A 27,048-nucleotide genomic window follows, 5' to 3' on the forward strand; every position below is an offset into this window, starting at 1 on the left:
TACACAAATATGTAAACAGATATACAAAATATTACCAGGTAGTGCTATGAAGAAAAATAGAGCCTGTTAAAACTGAGAATAACAGAGGAGCCAGGATGCCCTCTTTGATGAGGTGACATACACAGAGACCTGAGCAAAGAGAATGGTTAATTCTTACAAATATTTGATCAAAAGGTATTTTTGAAATAAAGCAAGTACCATAACCCGAAGGTGGGTGAACCTTGTCACGCTCCAGGAGCAGAAGTAAGAAGAGGCAAGAATCACAGAAGAGAAGGTTGGAAATGTTGCTCAGAGTGTGAAATATCCTGCTTTGCTGGCTTTTACTCTGACTGAGACAGGGAGATGCTGGAGCTGTTTGAGTAGAGAAGACTTGACTTGTTTTGTGAAAGAATCACTATGACAGTTTTATGGTAAATAGACCATAGGAAATCAAGATGAAAATGAGGAGCCCAGGTAGAGATCTACTGCAACATTCTAGAAGGAAAAGATATCACGGTGGCTTGGACTAACTGTTAGAGATGGTAAGAAGTTGGATTCTCAATATATCTTGAAAGGCAGAGCCAACTGGACATGTTTACACAATAGATTTAGGATTTGACAGAAAGAGTGAAATCAGGATTGATTCCAACGATTTGGGACTGAGCTGCTGGTTGAAAGATGGAGAAATTGTGGAACAGTGTTTGTTTGCTTGTTTGTTTGTTTGTTTTAAATTACTGGGAAGCAGTTGCTGAGTTCAATTTAAATGTTTGATGACTTTCCAACATTCAAGATAGATGTTGAGAAAAGATTAAATATGAATCTAGAATTCCTAAGAAAGGAATAACTTTGGGGCTCATCAGTTAGAGAGGAAGCCAGACAACTAAGTCTAGCACACCTCCATTTAGAGGTTGAGTGGAGAAGGTACATTTATTAAAACAGACTAGGAAAGAGGGACCAGTGAGGTGTGACAAAAGGCCAAGTGAACAAAAGAAAAAGGAATGATCAATATGTTAAATTCAGCTGAAAGACTGAACAAGATGGAGACTGGGGCTCAATCTTTGGATTTAGCGATGTTGAATGAGTTTCCTTAAAATATGAATAGCACAACCTGATACGGAGACAAAACTAAGTTTATTGCTTTCTGAGTAAAGGAGAGCACTACCTGGATAAATTAAAAGTTAGTCGCCCAGCTGGTGTGGCTCAGTGGTTGAGCATTGGCCTATGGACTAGGAGGTCACTGGTTTGATTCCCAGGCATTTACCCGGGTTGTGGGCTAGATCCCCAGTGTGGGGCGTGCAGGAGGCAGCCAATCAATGATTCTCATCATTGATGTTTCTATCTCTCTCTCCCTCTCCCTTCCTCTCTGAAATCAATAAAAATATTTTTTTAAATTAGACATGTGTTCACATCATAAACAAATATTTGGATTATCTATTTGTGATAAATGAAACCAAAATATACTATAACTTTTTGATTAATATAATCGTGGGGTTGTCGTGCAGAGAGAGAGAGTTCTTAACTGAAATAGGAAACCCAGAAACTATAAAGGAAATATATAGATTTTATCTCAACTACTGAAAATTTTTATATGGCACTAGACCTCTGAACAGAGCCAAAAATGAAATTTTAAAAAGAGAGCGAGAGAATGGAAAAATACAGTTAGAAAACATATGGTAAGCAAAAAGTTAATAGTACAACTGTATCATAAAGCCCTTCCTTCATATTAGTAAAAAAGGTACAGAAGGAAATCTAGTACAGTAAACCTGGCAACATACTAGGATAGAAAATGTATGAAAGAGAAATGGCAGATATCTAGTAAATATATGAAAATGTGCTTAATCACACGAATAGTTCTTTTTTTAAAGTGTTTTTTATTGATTTTAGAGAGAGAGGAAGGGAGAGGGATAGATAGAAACATCTGTGAAAGAGAAATGTCCTTGGCTGCCTCCTGCACACCCCCTACTGGGGATGGAGCCCACAACCTGGGCAAGTGCCGTGACTGGGAATCGAACTGTGACTTCTTGGTTCATGGATCAGTGCTCAACCACTAAGCACACCGGCTGGGCACACTAAAAGTCTTTTAAAGCAAATTAAAACAATAATGACCCATTGTTACTACCAATTTGAAACAGTTAAAAAGACTATGATCACATTCAGTACTGATGAGGATGTAAGAAAATGAACCATCTCATTTACTGTTGGTATAAGTGTGATGGCTATTTTCTTTTTGTACATTAATCTGGCAGCATCTATTAAAATTAGGTACATGCAATTTGATCCAACAATTTTAGTTATAGTTATCTAACTTAGAGAAGTAAAAATATATACCTCTAGTAATATTTATTAAAGCATTGTTTTAACAGCAAATAAAACTAGAAAAAATATGAATTCCATTAACAGAAGTCTGATAAAATAAATTATACTAAGTAGATTTCGTTATTTTGCAGCTACGTATAAGTAATGACCAGTGAAATGTCTATGATACATTTTCAACAGGTTTATTAATACATAATCCGCAAACTACAAAACTCACCCATTTAAAGTATACAGTTCAGTGGGTTTAGTATATTCACGAACTTGTGCACCATCACCACTAATCCCTGTCTATCACCCTAAAATGAAGCACTGTTCCCATCAGCAGTCAATCTCATTGTCCTACTCTCTTACCACCACCAAACCCAGGCAACCCCTCGGCTACTTTCTCGGTTCCATCATGGTGCTATGATCTGAATGTCTGTGTCCCCACAAACTTCATATGTTGAAACCTTAATGCCCAAACGCAATAGTATTAAGAGGTCAGGCCTCTGGGAGATGCTTAGGTTATGAGGGTGGCACCCTCATGAATGGGATTAGTGTTCTTATAAAGAACAGCCGATGTTATTTTAAAATGCTCCTTGAGCTCAAGTGTTTGTATGTCTGAAATGTGGACTTTGTCTTCTGTGAAAGAGAGACAGACAATAAAAAAGAAGTAAACAATAACTTTGAAGGATGTGGATAAGTGTTCTGGGGGAAAGGGAGGAAGAAGCATGGTGAGGAATAGAAAGGGTCAGAGTTGCAACGTTAAATATTTACCAGGGAAATTCTCACTGAGAAGGTGACCTTTGAACAAGAGATTGGGATCACAGAATATGTTTTTTGTATCCTACATATATTATATCATGAATATATTCTCATATAACTAAATATTGACAATATTACTTAATTCTTATAGTGCATGCACAATTTAAATAACGTTAATGAAACAAATGTTAATGTAACTACCATTCAGATGAAGAAATTAAACATTGACAATCAAAAATAAATAAAATAAAATGCTCCTTGAATTTCTTAAAACAGATGGCCATAGCGAAAAATGGAGTATGCCTCAAAGTAGCTTCTAATTTAAAATCTGCCAGGAAGCACTTGATTGACAGTTGAGGAGGTGAAGTTGTTGGAAGTGAATGGTTCTTTGCCATTCATTATTCCTGGTCATCGATCTGCTACACAGCTAGCAGGGAAGCTCAGCCTCGAAAGTGTAATTGACTAAAAACCAATTACTAGAATGGCATCTTAAAGCAGTTTTCCATGTGGACAACAGGAGCCATTGCTAGCACTGCGAGAATCAGAACATTTGTGCCAATTAGGAAGAAGTGCCTCTCAGGGACTGCAGCTCCACCCTGGAGGGCTCAGATGGGCAAGCCAGCTGCAAGTTGGATTTTAGGACCCTCAACCCTCAGCGAGCACAGACGGCACAATCAGAGGCAATGGCCCTGGCCAAGCCACCACGGCTATCAAAGTAAACTAGAGGAAGGAAAAGCAATCTGAGTCTTCTGAGAAAGTGGCAATGCTGAAGAAACAGGAGACAGCAGAAACAAATCGGTGTTTCAACCAGTTCTAATCCATCATGCAGGTTTTCGCATGAGACAGAAGGATGAAATACTTAATCTGATGAGAATACCTGTCATCTATGTTCAGGAAGATAGAAGACCGCAGCGACATAATGAAACAAGAAGAGAGCAGGACAAATGCCACGATTAAAAAAATACTCATTGGAATCACTAGTAGTAGGATTAATGTTTCAAAACCAGATTAATGGAATAGGAAATACACTCTGTAAACATATATAGACCACAAAAGAAATAACAAAAATGACAAGTCAACAGTGGATGGCAACGTTACAGAAGATAGGACACAAAGAAGCAACCCAAAATTAATTGAATTTCCCAACGGATAATACAGAAAAAATGGGAGAAATTTATCAAGAGTATAATTGAAGAAAACTTTCCAGAACTTAAAATTACTCTCAAACTTAAAAAACTTGAAGTTGATATCGAGGTTCCAGAAGAAAAATAATAAGCATCAATCACATTTTATTGACATTCTTAATCTTTAAGAAAAAGAAATTCTTATCTTTGAACTAAAAGTAAGAAAAAAATGATTTGCAAAAGTTTTTTAAAAAAGTTACTTTAACATGTCTGCATGACTAGAAGAAACAGGTTTGACATTTCTTAGAGGAGATGTGACATGGTGCTATAGAATTAAAAATAATGAAATTTCTAAAAAGTAGCAGAAAGACATTGATTGTAAGTCTCAAAAATGTTTACCTTCTATTTTTTTTAATTTAAAAAAGGGAGTTATAATCTATAAAGAAATGTAGCATTTGCCTCCACTATTTTGCAAACTTTGTTCCTAAGGACCCCAATAATAAACTATTGCAGAATCCATTAGGCAGTTTTCACTCCAGATTTTATTTGATTTTTTAAAAATAAATTTTGACTTTTCTAAATAATTCAAAAATATTACCCACTTCTTCCTTTAAAAAACTGTCTGCCTTGGATTCTATAATACCTCTTTCTATAACAGTGACTGTCATAACCTGAGAAGTTCATGATGGGGTAGGCGCAGGGAGGAAGGGATTAATCGGGGGGAGGGAGAGACATCTATACTTTCAACAATAAAGAGAAATTTAAAAAATTTAGATTCCCAGGTCTCACTCCCAGTGATTCCGATTCTGAAGCTCTGATCTGGGCCCAGGAATCCTATCTTTTAAATAAGCACCCCACGTACATTTGAGCCTGCAGACAACTTTGAGAAACATGCTCTTCCATCCCAGTGTGGATTCTCACTCTCTCTTTAGTTCCTCTGACACCAGCCTCCTGAAAACAGGTGGTCTTTAGGGTTTACCCTGCGGAGGCTCCCCATTCTCTGGTGGGACTTCAGCCACTACCATGCTATCAACGGTCACTGGTTGGTCAATGATGTCTGAGATCTTTCCTGGACCCCAGTTCACATTTCCATTTGTGTTTTGGACATTTACACACAAATATTCTGCTGCCACCTTAAAATCAAGATGTTCCAAGCCCAATTCATTCATCTTACATCCTTGAACCTGCTCATCTTCTAACATTACCCAGAACCCAAGTAAGACACATCAGCTTCCTCCGCACCCAGAAAAACAGTCATCAAATAAATTATTATTTACCATTACAAATACTACAATATATTATGCATGAAGGAGAATGTATAAGGAATCTAAGACTGGGGAGCTATCAGAAGATGTTCCACAAAGAGACAATGAGTATGACTTTCCAGCCTCTCATTTTGCAGATATCGGAAATGCCATATGCCAAGATGCCCTTCAGTACCTTCCAGCCCAACACACACCACCTCATCCTCATGGCAGACTTCCAAACTCAAATGTCACCTCATCAGTGATGTACTTCATGCATATCATGGACAGCCTGCCACTCCCTACGTTTGGACTCTTCTTTCTTGCTCTCCTTGGCAGATTGCCACTTTGGTGTCTATCTATATCCTTGTAAGAAAAAGAAAAAAAGCTTATCTCTCTCTCTTTTTTTTTTTCCCCTGTGGCCTTCCACAATTTATGAGAAGCACCTGGTAATTAAATCCCAAGATTGTTAGCTCCTCTGATTCAAACAGCCCCTCTGTTCAAACTGCAAGACAAGATAAGTGACTCTCAAGGCTACATTTTTGCATCCACCTCCTCCCTGCTGTTTTTACAACACAGGGATAATTGCACCAATGAGTCTCTAGTTGGTAGAAAGTTCCCTTCTCCCCTTCCCTTCAAGCAAGCCTCTTTTGAACTCTCCATAATGTTTACTCTAAGCATGTTTTACAGGCTTGGAAAAAATACTGATAACTCCCTAGTACATCTGCCAGACTGTCTTCTGAAAAACAAACTGTATTTTCAAGACAGCCCCTGATGTCTGCTCGACTTGAGCCCCAAATCCTCCTTCCTTCCTTGTTGCTTAGCAACAACCAGGGCTTAAAAGGGGAAGCTGCTTTTTGTTTCTTGCCCTATTTGGATTAGCAATGCACAAGCCCTTTGTGGAAAGTAAAATAAGCTCCCTCTGCATCTCTTCTTTTAGTTGTGAATTCTTCCTCAGCTTGTGTCACTGGCCAAACCCTAACATTTTGGTGGCCCTTACGGGAAGTTAACTTCTCTAACTTCTACTCTGCCTCTGGAAGTTCAGTTCCTCTCTTTCTCCTCTTTAATTTCTTGGATGCTCTCCTAGTGCCCCTCCTCCCCAAGCAGCAATCAGTAAGTCTCATTGATTCTGGGACATTAGCAGCCTCTAGGTTAGAAGTGGCAGACCTTTCTCCCTACAAGTCGTGGTCCTCGGTGGGATGGAAACCCTAGCACCAGGTCTGTCACTTCGGGGTTCAGCTGGAAGGACACTTTCAGCCATCTCCCACTTTGGTCCAGTCTTGGGTTTGAAGGTTCTCGCACCTGAGTCGGATCTCAGTCTGAACTTGGATTTTAGGACGCTGGCATCCAAATCAGATCTCTAACAGATCTTGGACAGAGGGGTACCCCACTAGGAACCTCATTTTTCCTTTGGAGCACGTTATTGGCCCTAAGAAGTCCTTCCTCTCTCTTTTTCTTAGTTTTAATCATGGGCACAACCCCAACTCCCCATTGGGTTGTCTCCTGAAGAACCTGAAGGTTTTAGGACTTACCATCCTCAAACCCAAGTGTTTAATTTCCTATTGCAATACAGCTTGGCCACAGTATAAATCAAATGACCCAAAGGTCTGGCCTGAGAGCAGCTCCTCTCTTAACTATGGCACCATTCTCTCCTGTAATCGCCTCTATTCTCTTTCAAATAGAAAACACAGGAATCAACTCTTGAATAATTAGGAAAAATTTGACCCTCAGACTTTAAAAAGAGAGACCGATTTTCTTTTGTAATACATCTTATCCCAAATACAAACTCAGAGACAGGAAATTCTGATCTGTGAATGAAACTCTAAATTGTAGCATTCTCCAATTAGATTTATTTTAAAAATGTTTATAGCCCTTCTTACCAGGATAGGGATTTAAGGAAAACCTATGAAGTGTGTGTTGCCACAATTTCAAATGAATTAAGTGACACTTTTCTCACAGCCCAGCCTTAATGTTATTTCCTTGTTATTGTGAAGAAGACAGAAAACACTTGAGGCCTTAGAACATGACTGCACATGAAGAGGGCACTTGGTGCTGAAGTAAAGAAAGCTCAGGTTGATAGTTCTGAGAGCTAAGTTCACAATTCAAAGCATCCCCCCCCCCCCATAGTCCCTTCCTAAATTTTACAGAGGTGATTTTTCAGTGCAAATATGTAATGTAACAAGTATTTGACAGGCACTGTTAATTCATGTTAACTTCTTGTCAGAAACTCTGCTGTAGCAAATATTTGCAGGATGAAGAATTGATGAACATGTGGTGCTGAAATATCCCTGTTCATTCCTGTGAGCATGCTCGGTTCCAAACAGACGTGTCAGAGAACTCAGCTGTGCTGGTCTGTTCTTTCCTCCAGGGCGGGAGGGCTGGAAGGGTGAGTTTTTCCTGTGACACTTGACCAGTTTATCAGCTGAGCCAGTCACTTAACCAGTGTTTCATTTTTCTCATTAGTAAAATGAACATTAATAATGAATGTGGTATCTGTGCATCTAGGTGTGTATCTATGTGCCTATCTACCTACCAACCTCTCTATTTATTTATTTACCTACCTACCTGTCAACCAACCATTTGGAGCAGTGCCTAGCATGATGTAGTCAGTGCTATCTAAGCCGTAATTATTGTTATTATATATTGGTCACATACAACCTATTAGTTTTGAACAAAATTCTACGAAGGTCAGCTATCTGATTAAACTGTGGTTTGTCTTGTGAAAACAAAATGGACTTTTAACACTTTAAATAAAGAAGAGTGTAAGATTATCCTAATATATAAAAACCCAGGGTCCGTAACATCCATAACGACTGAAGGCTCGACTTGACGCCAGGCTGTGCGCACAGCATGCCGAGTGGGCTGAACTGCTGACCTCTCAGAGAGAGAGAGAGGCGGGGACTTGCAGCGTCAGGGACTTGTATGAGGCTGCCTCATGGCACCCCGCATCCCTCCCTAACCGACCACTGTGACTCCAAGTCAGCGAGGGCCGCCTCCAGGCCACAGTCCTAGGTCCCTCACTCCCACCCCAGGCCCGAGAGCGCAGCGCCGAGCAGGGGCGCCAGGGGGTCCAGGAATGCAGCGCAAGGGGCCAGCACGGTGTGTGAAGGGGAACGTGTTTATACCTCTAAGTTCCCCACTTCCTCCCTGGCCCGCGCATCCCTCCTCCCTCCCCTCAGCAGCCTGGCTCCTGCCTACATGCATGCCAGGCAGGTTCGACTGCACCAGGGAGTGAGCCATGGCAATCAGGATGGCCACTTCCTGGGATGTGATGGCCAGGCCGCAGTGATTTGCAAGGGCAACGAGGCCCGTGGGGCACACGCATCCCTCAGGGGGTGGTAGTGGCTAGCCAAGCCGAGTCTGGCTTCAGTGGGACCAGCGGGAGCCCAAGGCCACCCGAGCCCCCACAGGTCCCGGGCCAGACGGTGGCTCAGTGGTGAGCAGTGTCTCCATGCACAGGATCCGGGGGTAGTCATGAACTGCTGCGATCCTGCCCCAAGCTTCAGGGAGGGGGAAGAAGCTTGCAGCCACCGGCACACGAGGCCACACCACCTATGCCACCACCTGCCAGGCTGGCAGGGTCCAGAGCATCGCAGGCGAGCTGCTCCACCTCCAATGGTGGAACAGGGAGGAGGGTGCTGGGTTCAGGGAGGGGACCTCAGCTGGGATCCTCCTGGCGCAGGGAAGGGGCCCAGCCTGGGCCCAGCATGGAGCTTAGGAAGTCTGGCTGAGCAGGCGCTGGTTCATAACAACTCTTACTCTGCCATCTTCCTCCAGCTCTCCAAGCTAGCCCCTCTGCCTCACCTGCCTGGGGGTATGGGCTCTGGGCGACCTCCCTGAGCGCAGCTGTGGACCCGGAGACCTCAAGGAAGAGTGCCCAGTGGGGCCTGGGCAGGGGCTGGTGCAGAACTACCAGGACAGAGCTGCTTCGGTGTCTCTGTGAAGTTTGCAACAGAACCAAGGAGGAAACCAAGAGGGGAGAGGCCGGGAGCCATGAATTCCCAGCACTTTAGCCACGTGAAAACAGCCCTGCTTGGAATGTGAGGCGGCTGTACATTCAGCTGAGAAGTGAGGGGGCTGAACCCCACCGTTGCTGGGCTCCTGTCAGTCCAAGGCCCAAGCGAGCGTCCACCACAAGGAAAAAATGGAGGGAGGGGCCCGGAGGAAGGGAGGACAATTGAAGACTTTCCCCAGCCCTCTCCCTCTTTCCACTGCCTACAAAAGCCCTAGGCCTGGCCACAGTTCTGTCTCTACCTTTTAGTCCCCTATTCTACAACCACAGAGGAAAGAAATAAGGGAGTTCGTGCTGCCTCCAGAAAGTATCTGTATACCTGATCAGCTGGTTGCCTCCCGCAGAGGGAGGCCAGACTGCAGCTTAGGCCTGCTCCCCACGTGGAGCAGGCCTAAGCCATCAGTAGGACATCCCATGAGAGCTCCCAGACTATGAGAGGGGGCAGGTCGGGCTGAAGGAACCGCCCCCCCAGGTGCACAAATTTTCGCACACTGGGCCTCTAGTATTTTATAAAATAACTAGAGGCCGGGTGCACGAAATTCATGCATGAGGGGGTATGTCCCTCACCCCAGCCTGCACCCTCTTCAATTTGGGACCCCTCGAGGGATGTCCGACTGCCCGTGTAGTCGGACATCCCTCTCACAATCCAGGACTGCTGGCTCCCAACTGCTCACCTGCCTGCCTTCCTGATTGCCCCTAACCACTTCTGCCTGCCAGCCTGATCATCCCCTAACCACTCCCCTGCCAGCCTGATTGATGCCTAACTGCTCCCCTGCCAGCCTGTTTGCCCCTAACTGCCCTCCCTTTGCAGGCCTGGTCACCCCTAACTGCCCTCCCCTGCAGGCCTGGTCACCCCTAAGTGCCCTCCCCTGCAGGCTTGATCGCCCCCAACTGCCCTCCCTTGCAGGCATGGTCCCTCCCAACTGCCCTCCCCTGCTGGCCATCTTGTGTCCACATGGGGTCAGTCATTTTTGACCACATGGGGGCAGCCATCTTGTGTGTTGGAATGATGGTCAATTTGCATATTATTCATTTATTAGATAGGAGGATTAGATAGGATAGAGGCCTGGTGCACAGGTGGGGGCCGGCTGGTTTGCCCTAAAGGGTGTCCAGAATCAGGGTGGGGGTTCCCTTGGGGAGTGGGGTGGCCTGGGCGAGGGGCCTGTGGTGGTTTGCAGGCCAGCCATGACCCCCGGCGACCCAAGCGGAGGCCCTGGTATCTGGGATTTATCTATCTTGTACAATTGAAACTTTGTAGCCTTGAGTGGAGCCAAGCCTCCTGCTTGCTCCATGGCTGCCACCATTTTTTGTTGGGATTTATTTATCCTCTTTAATTGAAAATTTGCAGCCTTAAGCGGAGGCCAAGGCAGGCCAGGGCAGGCAGAAAGCTTGGCTTCCTCCATTGCCAAGGAAACCCAAGTTCCTGCTCTCTCTGTGGCTGCAGCCATCTTGGTTGGATTGATTTGCATACTCGCTCCTGATTGGCTGGTGGGCGTGGCTTGTGGGTGTAGCCAATGTATGGTCAATTTGCATATTAGTCTTTTATTAGATAGGATTATGATGCAAATGTAATAGACATAATTGATTACTGATTCCTTATATATACTACTTTAAACATCTTACCTAAAACATCAAATTACTGTGCTGTTATTATCCATAAAAATAAAAACCCAATGAGATAAAAAACATAGGGTAACTATACACGCATATTTTGAACTAACAATAGATTCACCATGTATTTTATTTAAATTTTAAATAATAAATGTTTCTTTTTGCTAAGACAGCTTTTATCGCCATTAGATTTTATTGATTTTTTAGAAATAGAGCTGCTCCACACTGAATCCACTGGTCTTGGTTGCCTCCACATGGAATATCCACGTTGGTTACCACACGATCCCTTTCAGCACTTGTGTAAACAGGCAAAGATATGCAATCATCAGGGGAATATGGGCCGTATACACCCTGTTTAAAAAAAATTAATTTTATTTTAAAATATAGCAACATACTGTTTGGAAGATGATCATTAGATAACCAAAGAGACAAACACAAAATCCTCCCAAGTAAGTTTTATTTAAAATTTTATTAGGAAGTGTTTTAAAATAAAGATTACTCTAATAAACCCCCATCATCCATCTGCAACACAGAAAATTTTATCTATAAATATATACATATGTCTAGAAATAAAATAAAAATATCACAATACTATTATAATATTTGAAAATATCAATTATCATATATCTATTATCCCATAAATTTAAAATATTTTTATTAAAGCCATAATTCAAATAAAGCCCATACTAGCATTTTGTTGATATGACTTCTGAATTTATAGGTTTTTCCTTCCTTGCAATTTGCTGAAGAAACTATACCAAATATTTCACACATTCTGACTTTTATTGTCTACATTCCCATGGTATCATGTTCACCTATTCCCTGTACTCTTGTAAACTGGATCTGAGCATAAGCTCAGATTCAGATTCAGTTTTTGGCAAAACACTGAATAGATGGTACTGTATACATCCATCAAGAAGCATATCTCTGGTTATTTCCCTTTTTAGATATTAGGAGCCATGGTGATCATTATTACATTCAAGATTATAAAATGATAATTTCACTCTATTATTCCTTCTATAGATAGGAACTTTTACTTACCGATTTTTTTTTTTTATTACCAAGGGACAATTCATAAAGTCTGGATAAATGCTATCTAATTTCCTTTTATTTATTTGTTTTTAAAACAATGTATTCATTCCATAGTATATTCTAAGGGTGGTATCTGATTCCCTCCCCCATCCTTTTTTAAAACATCATTGTGAACTAGTAGATTTAATGCAGCTACTGATGCACTTCAATGCAGTGATTATCTTATTGATGTTTAAATTGTCAATCTTTGTGCAGTGGGAACTCTTAAGTTGTCTCCTGGGTTTTTTATATGTCCCTGTCATCTTTAATAGCTTCCTTGCTTTCCAGTATGTCAATATGATATAAGCTTGTCTTTTATATTTCCTGTCCCAGAACCCAAATGTTCATACTTTGAAGATCTTTGGTTCTTTTAATAAGAAATAGTATTAGAGATCATAATCTGGATGCTAGAAATGGTCTATCATTCTTCTAGGATTTTTCAGTGACTGGAGATTAGAAATATGAATTTTAAAAAATCACAAGTTCATAATAGTGTGTCTAATTTTAATCTAGGATTAATGTTTTTACTGAACTTATATAATTGTATTTACCTAATGGAATATTACTTTTCTTAGAGTTGGAGTGAAACTTCAAAGTTAGCCTCATTTAAAAATTTTAAAAGTGACAAATCAGAAAGCCACAGAGAATTCACCATGGCAACCTAATTAGGAAGCAGCAAAGTTGCCATAGATAGTGCAGTTAAAAAAAGTTTTGGCATATGAATATTAGCACCTAAATACTCTGTTATTCTGTTGCTTTTCAGAATAGGAGACAATAGCATTTATGGAAATAACTCATTTTTAGGCTCTAGAGTACTTGTCTAGGAGCTCCTGACCTAAGTAGGCTACTGTCTAAGCATCACTTTCCCTGTGATGAAAGAGAGATTACAACATTCATCCATCTAAGGGAACGCTGAAAGAATTGATAATGTATGTAACAGCTCACATATAAAGTATTATTTATCCACATATCTCTAATTCTTTGGACTGCATATACATGCCTTTTCCTTATTCCCTAATAATTCTCAAATCAACTAGGGAAAAAATCCCAGCATTTTAGAATCTACTACACGTCACAGATAGCACTGGAGTAAAGAGAAATGAAAATAAATTATTTTAAATATTTCCATCAAGAAAAAATAATTTTTATGTCTAAGTGGGCACTGTATGGAATTTCTATTACCTTTTCCAATCCTCTCTCCCTCTCCCTTTCTCTCTCTCTCTCAAATACTGTCTGACGTTTCTGGTTCTTGATATATAAAATTACTTAAGTTCTTTTGAAAACTCATTCATTCCTAGCATTCCTAAATCTTAACCTGATTTGCGTATAACAAAATTCATTCTTTATGAAGAATCATTGCCCAAATAGATAAAAACACCATCTGCCCCGAATCTTTCTAATTTTTCTTGGTTTGTATTAAAGATTCTGTCAGTTATTCATGCATTCATTTAACAGTATTTTATGTGCAAATGCTGTGTCTAGAATTATACAGACTAAGCATTTCATGTATATTCAGATAGAAAAAATAATAATCTTCTTTGAAGCTTAAAATTTAGCCTAGGAAACAATGTATACATGAAATATATAGTATACTAGAGGCCCAGTCCACGAAATTTGTGCTGGAGGGGGGGTGTTCCTCAGCCCAGCCTGCACCCTCTCCAATCTGGGACCCCCTCGAAGGATGTCCTACTGCCAGTTTACAGGGATTGGGCCTAAACTGGCAGTCGGACATCCCTCTCACAATCTGGGACTGCTGGCTCCAGCTGCTCACCTGCCTGCATGCCTGCCTGATTGCCCCTAACCACTCTGCCTGCCGGCCTGCTCACCCCCAACTGCCCCCCTGCTGGCCTGCTCGTCCCCAACTGCCCCCACTGATGGTCTGCTCACCCCCACCTTCCCTCCCCACTTGCCTGCTCACCCCCAACTGCCCCCCTGCTGGCCTGCTCACTCCAAACTGCCCCCCAACTGTCCTGATCACCTCCAACTGACCCCCACTGATGGCCTGCTCACCCCCAACTGGCCCACCTGCTGGTCTGCTTACCCCCAATAGCCCCTGCTGCCCCATCCTGGCCTGATCACCCCCCGGCGACCCAAGGTCCCAACCCCTCCTTTTTTTTTTTTTTTCCAGCGCCTCCTTGAGTGGAGGCCAGGGCCAGCTGGAAGCAAGTATCTAGGATTTATTTATCTTCTATAATTGAAACTTTGTAGCCTTGAGCGGAGGCCAGGGCCGGCCAGGAAGCTTGGCTTCCTCCATTGCCAGGGGCAACCCAAGCCTCCTGCTTGCTCCAGCTCCGTGGCCACTGCCATCTTTTTTGGGATTTATTTATCTTCCATAATTGAAATTTTGTAGTCTTGAGCGGAGGCCAGGGCTGGCCAGGGCGGGCGGGAAGCTTGGCTTCCTCCATCGCCGGGGGCAACCCAAGCCTCCTGCTTGCTCCAGCTCTGTGGCCAGCCGCCATCTTGGTTGGGTTAATTTGCATACTCACTCCTGATTGGCTGGTGGGCGTGGCTAGGCGTAGTGGAGTGATGGTTAATTTGCATGTTTCTCTTTTATTAGTGTAGATAATTTTTGGAAAAATAATTATCTAAGAAAACAAAATACTACTCTGGGATATGTTAATCTAACAAGGATTACTAGAGAGAATTCTGGTTGGGCCTCAGAAAAAAAATGTAGGATATGAAGTAAAGAGAATTTTCAACCATTATTAGTTACTGCCTAATCTCTTCCCTCTTCTCCAATTCTGCTTAAATGGCAAAGCTTTAGGATTCCGAATTTTCTGTAATTTTTATAACTCCTTAGCAATTCCTAAAGTTAAATCCTAGTGCAGGGTTTCTTTTGAAGTGCTGCTTTTAAATTCTTTATCAAATAGAAGACAAACATTACATATTTGTTGGACTGAAATTATCTGAATCTATGAATGACTATTTATAAGCCGAGGAAAGGTCTTAAATTATCTTTTTCTACCACCTGATATTTGCTTTGCTTCCTATAGCTTCTATGGTCAAAAGCGAAAACAGAAACATCATATTGAAATGTTTTACAATGCTATTCCTTTCTATTCAGGAGATTTTTTCTATCTCTCTTCATTTTAATGCCAAGCCACTTTACCTTTAAATTAGGAACTTAACAGTAATGCAAAGTTGTTTCTTTGTATATTCACTATCAATTTACTGGTTCAGTATATATTTCCAAATCTTTTTAAACCTGCTTTGGGTTGTAGGTGTTTCTATTTGTTTAAAGTGAAGGTAAAAATATTTATATCAAAACCTACAGTATTTAAAAGTAAAACACTGCAGTTATTTCTTAAAATTTGCTTAGCACTTCTCAAAATCTATTAAATGTTATAATCTTCTGTAAAAAAAAAAAGTTAAACAGGCTTGCTCTTAGGTTATCAATAAATAAATTATCACAGGAGTGGAGCTAGTACATGGGCATTCTCACTGTTAGCACAATACCTGTGCTGCTGGAAGTTTCATGAATGTTGTTTAACTAAATTACATTCTTGTGAACAGATCCTTCTTTAATATGTTTATTAAAGATATTACAGACAAAACATAAGGCCCTGCTGGGCTGAAATATTTGGATGAAACTAAAACTTTACTAATAACTATTAACAAATACATTAAATGCTCAATTAATGCTAAATAGGAGATATACTAGGAAGAATTCAAATAATTCATCTTATATAACATGTAAACAAGTTAGTTTGATGTAAATAAAATTTAACAATTAAAATCTATATATTATGACTAATCTTAAATGGCTAATGTGTTCATATATCCTACTTTGTTAAAACAGAAAGTGGTCCAGTTGGCTCAGTAAACAATGAGGCTAAAATCTGAAATTTCATACTCATGCCCATGGGAAAATAAGTTAAAAGTGCACACACACTACAAATACCAGACAACGGGCTACTATGTGAAAGAAGACAATGCACTGACAAAGGCAAGTCGTGATATTAGGTATTATTTAGCCAACAAACCAAAGAAAATAACAAAACAAAACAAAACAATCCCCCAAAAAGAAAACAAAATTACCTAGTTTAATTATGTTAACTATTTTACCAATTTAAACTCAATTTTCCAACTATGAATATTTTGAGAATTTAATCTGTCAAGAATGTCATAACAATTTCTTTATTACATTATTCTTTAAAATGTATTTTGGTAGAGAAATACTTCCCTCATATTTTTCAGTAACACAATTCTAACAACATTGTCTTCATAAGGCCTTAAAGAAAAAAATACTATCATGTAGGAAAGATAGTAATTAAATATTTATTATTTTTAAATCAGAGTGCTCACAAGGCAGTGTTCAGCATATATCTTCTAATATACATGCTGATAATACTATATGTGTGTGTGTGTGTGTGTGTGTGTGTGTGTGTGTGTGTATAAAAGTAATGTATATAGCTTGGCTGGCATGACTCAATGGTTGAGTGTTGACCTATAAATCAGGAGGTCACAGTTCGATTCCCAGTCAGGGCACATGCCAGGTAGAGGGCTCGATCCCCAGTGTGGGGCATGCAGGAGGCACCCGATCTATGATTCTCTCTCATCATTGATATTTCTCTCTTTCTCTCCCTCTCCCTTACTCTCTGAAATCAATAAAAATATATTTAAAATAAATAAAAGTACTGTATAGGTTGTTTATATGAGTGGCTTATGGAATCAATTTATGGTAGTATTTTCCCTGTAAATGAATTTTTTTCTGAAGTTGAACTGTCAATTTTGTATCTGTTGGATCCAATATTGTGTCTGTTTGGTCCAATAGGGTTCAGGCTGGCTGAGGACTCCAATGTTACTGTGGGGCTGATGAACCCTAATAGCATTCTTTACTGGAAAGATCGAACACAGGCAAACTGACATCCTGTGGAATGTCAAACCAGGGCATCATCCCAGACTGTTCTATAAGATCAAGCAGTGTTTCCCTAACTGTATTATGTGGACCAGGAGATCCAGATGAAGGGTGGGATGTAGGTGCAAGAAAAAGTGTGCTAGGTAATCTTTGGCACTCTTCAGAGTATTTCATATTCTCAAATACATCATGAATTTCCAAGGGCAGGAAATACTCTAGTTATTAAATTTGTTTAGTAAACAATTTTTCACAAAGAACCATTATGAAATAATGTTATCTAGAATAATTTTGGGGAAATGCTTTGGAGAAAGTCAATGTTCTTTATGGACAAAATCCCCTAGGGAAACCTTAATTTAGACCTATATTAATTTAACCACTGGCATTGAGCTGAAATTAGAACAACTTTAGAATCTACATCATGAACAAATGAATATATAAATAAGTAAGTGAGAGTATAGGTTATATTATCTTAGTGAAAATAGAAAAAAAAATCCAAGAATGAATTAACTTAAAACTTGTACCTACTAAAAAATATATTACCTGTGGAATCCAGCCCATAAAACAAGGGAGAACTGATGACACACTAGGAGAATCATGCTGGTTTTCAGAAAGTCGATTCCCATCAAAACTGCATCCTTCTAGGCACAAGCCACTAACCTGCCATGGAAACATAGAAAACATTAAAGTCTGGAGTAAAAAAATGGTGGCTGAACAGGCAGACATGTTGTGTACCTCGTCCTGTGGCCAGACTGAAAAGACAAGTAAATCAAGAACATCCTCCTGGAATTAACGAATTAGACACAGATGAGGAGATAATTTACAACAAGGAAAGGTAGAGGATGCCTGGAGAATGGTGGGCACAGAGATGTGGACTTGAGAGGGACAGCCAGCCAGCAGTCCAAGAGGTTGAGGAGGAAGCTGCTTTGCACCAAAGCTCTGTCCCTTAGCAACAGGTGTAACACTGAACTGTGAAAAGGAAAGGCCACAGGGCTGCTGGAAGCCAAGGAATCCAGACCACAGCCATGAAAGGCTGAGCTTGAAAGGCCGGGAGGAGCATGGTGCTGGGGGGAGAGAAACCTGCAGTTTTGTTGTTGTTTTGGTTTTGTTTTGTCTTTGCTTTTAATCTCTAAACCCAAAATAGGAATTTTCAATTGCAAACACTCGCTCAAGGCTTGGGCACAGAAAGGCACAGACTTGAGGTGCCTGAGGAGAGACTGGGGAGGGAAGCAGGTCAGGAAGATGTGGCCAAGATCCTGCATCGGGACATTACACACACACACACACACACACATACTAGAGGCTCGGTGCATGAAAATTCATGCACTGGAGGGGGATCCCTCAGCCCAGCCTGCCCCCTCTCACAGTCTGGGAGCCCTCAGGGGCGGGAGGCAACCCGGCAATCAGGGGAAGGTGAAGCCCCCCTCACACCTCTGCTGCTGCCACTGCTGGCAGCACAAGCCTTGGCCAGCCCTGGTTACCTGAGCCTTGGGCGGCCATGGGCAGCTGGGCAGCTGCCATCCAAGGCTTGCCTGTGCCTTGGGCCGGCCCTTGGGTGGCTGGAGGGCTGAGGGGACTGGGGTACTTTGGAGGCAGGTGCACGGAGCGGCCAGACTTGCCTGGGGATGGGCCCGGCCATGCTACACGCCTGCTGCCCCAGCGTGGCTGAGGGGACTAGGCGCCACCATCTTGTGGCTGTGGGTGCCACCATCTTTGTGAAGGTATGATGGTCAATTAGCATATTCCCTCTTTATTAGATAGGAGATATATATATATATATATTTCAGAGAGGAAGGGAGGAGAGAAACATCAATGATGAGAGAGAATCATTGATTGTCTGCCTCCTGCATGCCCCCTACTGGAGACTGAGCCTGCAACCCAGGCATGTTCCCTGACTGGGAATTGAACTGTGACCTCCTGGTACATAGGTCAATGATCATCCACAGAGCCACGCCAGCCCGGCTGCATCTGGACATTCTTAAGCTTCCAAACCTAAGCAACCATTTCTCTCCAGAAGAGCTAACACCACCCCCCGCCCCAGTAGCCTCAAGGCAGATAATACAGCCTGCAGTTTGAGCTTTACAAAGGAAACAAAGACTCTGAATGGCACCAAAGAGCCATTGACTGGATTGGAAGAGGGGACGATCAACCCAGCTATTCTGGGAACCAGACTGATAAAAATTCCAGGTTGCAAGCCAAACCCATTGGTCTCCATACAAGGATCTCTGACTAGCCAAGGCCAAAGTAATATTTTGGGTCACTCACAGAGGAGTAGCTTTGGGTCAGGAAAAAAAAAAACAGCCACCTTATTACCTGAAAGTGAAAGAGCACAGCAACCAACCACACCTAAAACCCTGTCAGAAACAGATACCTGAGTGATTAAGACTGAGAGCTGGCAGACAGGCAAAGAGGGCAGACTGGACCCACCTGCTTGCAGCCAAGGTCTGCAGAGGAGACTGACATAAGCAGAGGGCATGTGAATTGCTTGCAACATCAAGCAGGATGCTAAAACCCCAAAGATAGTGCCTGACAATGGTTAGCACCTAAGTACCTAACAGGAAGCCCAGAATCAGCAGACAGAACAGATGAGTAGGGTCCTAAACCACTTCTCAAGGGGCATTAAAACTTGGCTGAAGCAAATGACACATCAATTTTTTAATTTTTATTTCTTAATTATTTTTTAAATTAATTAATTTTTATCTTATTTTATTTTTTACCTTTTTTTACAACTTTTTCTTCCTCACTTCTCTTTTTTCCACCCATTTTTCTTCTCCTTTCCCTGTTTTAGTTTTTCTCTTTCCTATCTTTTATCCCCTTTTAAAAAATGGATTTTATCTTTTTTGATATGTTATTATTCTAGTCTCTGTTGGTTTATTCATATATATCTTCCCTGCTCCTATTGCATTTCCCCTTCTCTTTTCTTTTTCTTCACTACACAATCTTTTCTTTGTTTTCTCTCTTCTCTTGTTCTTTTCCTCTACTATTTTTTTAAAATTTGTTTCAGTTCCTAAATTTAGGCCTATCTGCTCTCTTCTCTATTCTCCTTTTCAAAAGAATATTTATTTATTTATTTATTTTTATTTTTGTCTTCTCATTTATTTTTCCCTCCTCTATTCTAAACTGTGGTCCTTCCCCTATTCATCCAATTCCTTAACCTTATTTTATCTATCTAAGCTCTGCTTCTACAAATTCTACTCTCCCACCTTTTTTTTCTGGGTGACTTTTTTGTGTCTGTGCTTTTAGTTTATTTGTTTGTTTTAACAGAAAGCCCAGAATTGGCAGACAAAAAAGACGACTAGGGTCCTAAACCAGTTCTCAGGGGGCATTAAAACTCAGCTGAAGCAAATGACACATCAATTTTTTAATTTTTATTTCTTAATTATTTTTTAAATTAATTAATTTTTTTGTGATTTCTCCTCATAATCTTTCTTTCCTTCTCCTCTTCTTCTTTTTTTTTTTTTCTGTTCTCTCCTCATAATCTTTCTTTCCTTCTCCTCTTCTTTTTTTTTTCTGTTCTCACTATCATTCTTATTCTCTTTTCTCTTGCCTAAATTCTCTTTTCTCTGGTGGTCACTTTTAGTGGGGTTATAGGTGCCATGAGTATGTTCATGTTCTGTTCCTTCTGTGTTGTGCCTTGTCGTGTTGTATTTTGTGCTGTTCAGTCAGTACCTCCACAACGGTTGGCATGAATCAGGCAACCTGAGAGGAGACTCCATCCATGAATGGGACAGTAACATTTAAGACCCAAATATATCAGGAGAACCCAAATATCTCAAGTAGGGGGCCCATCCCAGGAGACCCGAGAGACTGCACCATTGGGTACTACTATATAAGACCAATTCAAAAAATCTGGGTGGCACAGTTCGATCTAATATATAGAAACAGTTACAAGGGAACAGAAAAAAAAAAATTGGAGAGACAAAGAATCAACCCCTAAATGAAAGAAAAGGAGGAATCACCAGAAAAGAATCTAAATGAAATGGAGGCAAGCAATCTGTTAGAGAAAGAATTCAGAGTAATGGTAATAAGGATACTCAAATGTCTGGAGGAGAAATTCACAAACGTGTAAGAATAAAGAGGAAATGAAGAATGGCACAGGTGTAATAAAGAACACAATGGAAGGTTTCAAGAGTAGACTAGAAGAAAATGAGGACTGAATCATTGAGTTAGAAGACAAGGTAGTAAAAACACCCAAGCAGAGAGCAACTGGGGAAAAAATCAAAAGCAGGAGAGTCTAAGGGAGCTCTTGGACAACATGAAAAGAAACAACATCTTCATAATAGGGGTGCCAGAAGAAGAGAAAGCTGAACAAGAAATAGAAAACCTGTTTGAAGAAATAATGACAGAAAACTTTCCTGACTTAGGGAAGAAAAAAGTCACACAAGACCAAAAAGCACAGAGAGTCCCAAACAAGATGAACCAAAAAAGACACATCATAATTAAATTGGCAAACATCAAAGACAAAGTCAGAAATTTAAAGGCTGCCAGAGAGAGACAGAAAGTTACCTACAAGATATCTCCCATTAGAATATAAAGTGATTTCTCAACAGAAACACATCAGGCCAGAAGGGAATGGAATGACGTATACAACATGATGCAAAGCAAGGGACTGAATCCAAGAATACACTATCCAGCAGGCTATCGTTCAAAATTGAAGGTGAAATCAGGAGCTTTGCATACAAAAAAAAAAAAAAAGTCTAAGAGAGTTTATTACCACTAAGCCAGCAATGCAAGACATGTAAAGGGACTGCTGTAAAAATAAGAAATAGTTAGGGAAGAAGGAACAGAGGCATAAAGAATAAAAATGGCAACATACAAGTATCTATCAACAAAAACCTTAAATGGTTATTGATAGGTAAATGGATTAAATGCTCCAATCAAAAGACACCAGGTTGACTGAAAGGATAAGAAAATATGTCCTATATATCTGCTGTCTACCAGAGACACACCTCAGAACAAAGGACTCACACAGACTAAAAGTGAAGGGGTGGAAAAATATCTTTCAGGCAAGTGGAAATGAAAACAAAGCTGGGGCAGCAATACTTATATCTGACAAAATAGACCTCAAAGTGAAGGCCATAAGAAGAGGTAAGGAGAGCCACTTCATAATACTAAATGAATTGATTCAACAAGAGGATATAACTTTGGTAAACATATATGCACCCAATACAGGAGCACCCAAATACATTAAAAAAAAAATACTTCTGGAAGATATCAAGGGAGAGACCGACAGCAATACAATTAGAGTAGGAACTTTAATACCCCATTAACATCACTGGATAAATCTTCTAGATAAAAAATCAGCAAAGAGATAGCAATCCTAAACAACTCACTAGATTAGATGGAACTAATTGACATCTTCAGAACATTCCACCCCAAAGCAACGGAATATACATTCTTCTCAAATGCACATTTTCAAAGATAGACCACATATTAGGACACAGGCTAAGTCTCTACAAATTTAAGAAGATTGAAATCATATCAAGTATCTTCTCAGATCACAATGGCATAAAATAAGAAATCAACTATAATAAAAATAATTAAACACATGGAGGCTAAATAACATGCTGTTAAACAATGAACGGGTTACCAATTAGATCAAAGAAGAAATTTTAAAAAATCCTAGAAACAAATGACAAAGAAAACATAACAATCCAAAATCTATGGGACACAGTGAAAACAGTCTTGAGAGGGAACTTCATAGCACTACAGGTTTGCATCAAAAAATAAGAAAAACTAGTAATAAGTTATCTAACCCTACAACTTAAAGAATTAGAAAGAGAGCAACAAGAAAAGCCCAGAGTAAGTAGAAGGAAGGAAATAATAAAGATCAGAGAGGAAAAAATGATACAGAGACCAAAAACAAAAACAAAAACAAAAGCAATACAAAAGATCAATAGAACCAAGAGCTGAGTCTTTGAAAGGATAAACAAGATTGATGAACCTGTAGCCAGGTTCACCAAGAAACAAAGGGAAAGGGAACCAAATAAACAAAATCAGAAATGAAAGAGGTGAAATAAAAACCTACCCCACAAAAATAAAAAGGATTGTAAAAATTCCTACGAACAACTCTATTCCAACAAACTGGACATCCTAGACTAAATGGAGATATTCCTAGAAAAATACAATCTTCCAAAAATCAATCAGGAAGAATAAGAAAACCTGAATAGGCTGATAACTACCAATGAACTAGAAGCAGTAATCAAAAAATGTCCAGCAAACTAGAGCCTTGGTCTGCACAGCTTCACAGGGGAGTTTTACCAAACATTCAAAGAACAACTAACACCTATCCTCAAACTATTCAAAAAAATTCAGAAAGAAGGAACACTTCCAAGCTCTTTTTATGAGGGCAGCATTATCCTAATTCCAAAAGTAGATAAAGATGCTACAAAGAAAGAGAATTAGAGTCCAATATCCCTGATGAACATAGATGCTAAAATCTTCAAATATAAGCAAATCAGCCTTAGCCAGTTTGGCTCAGTGGATAGAGCATTGGCCTATGAACCAAAGGGTCCTGGGTTCAATTCTGGTCAAGGGCATATACCTTGGTTGCAGGCTCCTTGGGCCCTGGCCCTGGTCATAGGCAACCAATCTATGTGTTTCTCTCACATCAATGTTTCTCTCTGTCTTTCCCTCTCTCTTCTACTCTCCATAAAAATCAATGGAAAAATATCCTCGGGTGGGGATTAACAACAACAACAACAACAACAAAAATAGCATATAGCATCCAGTAATATATTAAAAAGATCATACACCATGATTAAGTGTGATTTATTCTGGAGATGCAAGGCTAGTACAATATCCTCAAATCAATAAACATAATACATCACATAAACAAACTGAAAGACAAAACCACATGATCATATCAATTGATGCAGAAAAAGCATTTGATACAATCCAATACCTTTTGTGGATAAAAACGCTCAGCAAAGTGGGAATAGAGGGATCATACCGCAACATAATAAAAGCCTTATATGACAAACCTACAGCAAACATCATATTCAATGGGCAAAAACTAAAACCATTTCTCCTAAGAACAGCAACAAGATAGGGATGCCTACTTTCACCACTCCTGTTTGCTACAGTATTGGAAGAGTTAGCCATAGCAATCAGACAAGAAGGAGATATAGAAGGCATCCAAATTGAAAAAGAAGAAGTATAATTGTCATTATTTGCAAATGACATGATTTTGTACATAGAAAACCCTAAAGTCTACATAAAAAAACTACTAGATTTAATAAATGAACTCAGCAACGTAGCAGGATACAAAATGAACACCCAGAAATCTATGGCATTTTTATACACCCATAATGAACTCACAGAAAGAGAAACTAAAAAAACAAACAAAAAACCAATCCCATTTACCATTACAACAAAAAATTAAGATACCTAGGAATAAACTTAACTAAGGAGGTAAAAGACCTGTACTCCCCAAACTACAGGACATTGAAAAAAGAGATAGAGGAAGATATAAAAAAGTGTTCATGAATTGGTAGAATCAACATCATGAAAATGTCCATACTACCCAAAGCAATCTATAGATTCAATGCACTCCCCATTAAAATCCCAATGGCATATTTCAAAGACCTAGACCAAACTCTCCAAAATTTATATGGAATTAAAAAAGACCTGTAATAACTGCAGCAATCCTGAGAAAGAACGAAGTTGGAGGGATCACAATACCAGATATCAAGCTATATTACAAAGCCACTCTTCTCAAAGCTGCCTGGTACTGGCACAAGAACAGACATATAGACCAATGGAACAGAACAGAGAACCCAGAAATTGACCCAAGCCATTATGCTCAATTAATATTTGACAAAGGAGGCAAGAGCATACAATGGAGTCAAGACAGTCTCTTCAATAAATGGTGCTGGGAAAATTGGACAGATACATGCAAAAAAAAATGAAACTAGACCACCAACTTACAACATACACAAAAAATTAACTCAAAACTGATAAAAGACTCAAACATAAGATGGCAAACCATAAAAATCTTAGAAGTATCCATAGACAGCAAAATATGACATCTCTCGTAGCAGTATTTTTATGACTATATCTCCCAGGACAGTGGAAACTAAGGAGAAAATAAACAAATGGAAGTACTTCAAAATAAAAAGCTTTTGCACAGCGAAAGAAACCATCAAAAAAACAACAAGAGAACCCACTGCATGGGCGAACATATTTGCCAATGTTATCTCCAATAAGGGCCTAATCTCCAATATTTATCGGAAACTAATACAACTTAACAAAAGGAAGAAAAACAATCCAATAAAAAAATGGGCAAAGGACCTAAATAGACCCTTTTCTAATGTGGACATACAGAAGGCCATGAGGCATATGAAAAAATGCTCAAGGTCACTAATCATCCGAGAGACAATGAGGTGCCACTTCATACCAATCAGAATGGCTATCATCAAAAAAGGATAAGTGCTTGCAAGGATGTGGAGGAAAGGGAATCCTTATGCTGGTGGGAATGCAGACTGGTGCAGCCACTGTAGAAAATATTATGGAGTTTCCTCAAAAAATTAAAAATGAAACTCCCATTTGACCCAGTAATCCCACTCCTTGGAATATATCCCAAGAAATCAGAAATACCAATCACAAAGAATGTATGCACCCCTATGTTCATAACAGTACAATTACAATAGCTAAGATTTGGAAACACCCTAAGTGCCCATCAGCAGATGAGTGGATTAAAAAGTGGTACATCTACACAATGGAATACTATGCTGCAAAAAAAGAAAGAACTCTTTTATCATTTGCAACAGCATGGATGGACCTGGAGAGCATTATGCTAAGTGAAATAAGCCAGTCAGAGAAAGATAAGTATCACATGATCTTACTCATATGTGGAATATAATGAACAACATAAAATGATGAACAAAAACAGATCCAGAGACATAGAAGCATCGGACAGACCATCAAACCTGAGGGAAAGGAGAGTGTGGGAAGGGAGGGTAAGAGATCAACCAAGTGCTTTGTATGCATGCATATAAACATATCCAATGGACACAGACAATAGGGCAGGTGAAGGCCTGTGCAGGGAGGTGGTGGCGGTCTAGGAAATGTCAATGGGGGGAAAAAGGAGACATATGTAATATTTTTAATAACAATAAAGAACTTAAAAAAAGAATACCAGTGCCCTAACTGGTTTGGCTCAGTGGATAGAGCATTGGCCTGCGGACTCAAGGGTCCCAGGTTCGATTCTGGTCAAGAGCATGTACCTTGGTTGCGGGCACATCCCCAGTAGGGGGTGTGAAGGAGGCAGCTGATTGATGTTTCTCTCTCATCAATGTTTCTAACTCTCTCTCCCTCTCCCTTCCTCTCTGTAAAAAAATCAATAAAATATATATTTTTTAAAAGAATACCAAGTAAAGTAAAAAGAAAAAGAAATAATAAAAACATAAAAATAAATAAAATAAAATTTTGAGGCACATACAAAAAATAGTTTGCCAATCTGACCAAAAAAAAAGTCTGAAATGTCAGGAGTTAATGAATTATATCTTAAAGAAAGGGAACACTTTACATTGTAACTATACATTCCAAATAATATAATAACAAATATTGTAGTATTTTATGTGAGAATAAAGAAGGTGGAGACCTGGACCAGTGCTTACTGTGAACTTACTTTGGACTGAATTCTCAGTTTTGGTAAAAGTTTTAGGAAAAAATACAAGTTCCATCAGTTATATAAATGCAGAAATCCTCTCTAATAAAATGGTGATATGCAAATTAACCATCACTCCGCTACATAAGCCACACCCACCAGCCAAGCCACGCCCACCAGCCAATCAGGGCAAGTATGCAAATTAACCCCATCCAAGATGGCTACAGCCACAGAGAGCAAGGTTTCCCAAGTAAAAGAGCAAGCCCAGCTTTCCATAGCCGTTGCAGGCCTAAGCCTCCACTCAAGCTACAAAGTTTCGATTATAGAAGGTAAACAAATTCAAACAAATGGCAGCAGAATAGAGCTTGAGAGAGCAGGCCAGGGTTGCCACCGGCAACAGGGGAAGCAAAGCTTTCCGCACACCCTGGCAGGGCCCACCCGCTTAAGGCAACAAAGTTTCAATTGTAGAAGGTGAATTAACT

At 40.1% G+C, this 27,048-nt stretch overlaps 1 protein-coding gene across 1 annotated transcript in view; it reads right to left on the reverse strand.

The window, feature by feature from the left end:
* Positions 1 to 10,970: 10,970 nt before the first annotated feature.
* The window catches only part of LOC307110208 (cytoplasmic dynein 2 heavy chain 1-like), a gene marked incomplete at its 5' end in the record, with an annotated part of 139,458 nt that continues 123,380 nt past the window's right edge, over positions 10,971 to 27,048 (reverse strand). Inside the window, 2 exons of the mRNA XM_079789201.1 lie at positions 10,971 to 11,381; positions 17,500 to 17,616. Of these exons, the coding sequence (XP_079645327.1) occupies positions 11,223 to 11,381; positions 17,500 to 17,616 (276 nt within the window). The 3' untranslated portion in view covers positions 10,971 to 11,222. The remainder of the gene's footprint in view (positions 11,382 to 17,499; positions 17,617 to 27,048) is intronic.

This window comes from Cnephaeus nilssonii (genome assembly GCF_951640355.1).
Source record: "Cnephaeus nilssonii genome assembly, chromosome: 13".
Classification (NCBI taxonomy): Eukaryota; Metazoa; Chordata; class Mammalia; order Chiroptera; family Vespertilionidae; genus Cnephaeus; species Cnephaeus nilssonii.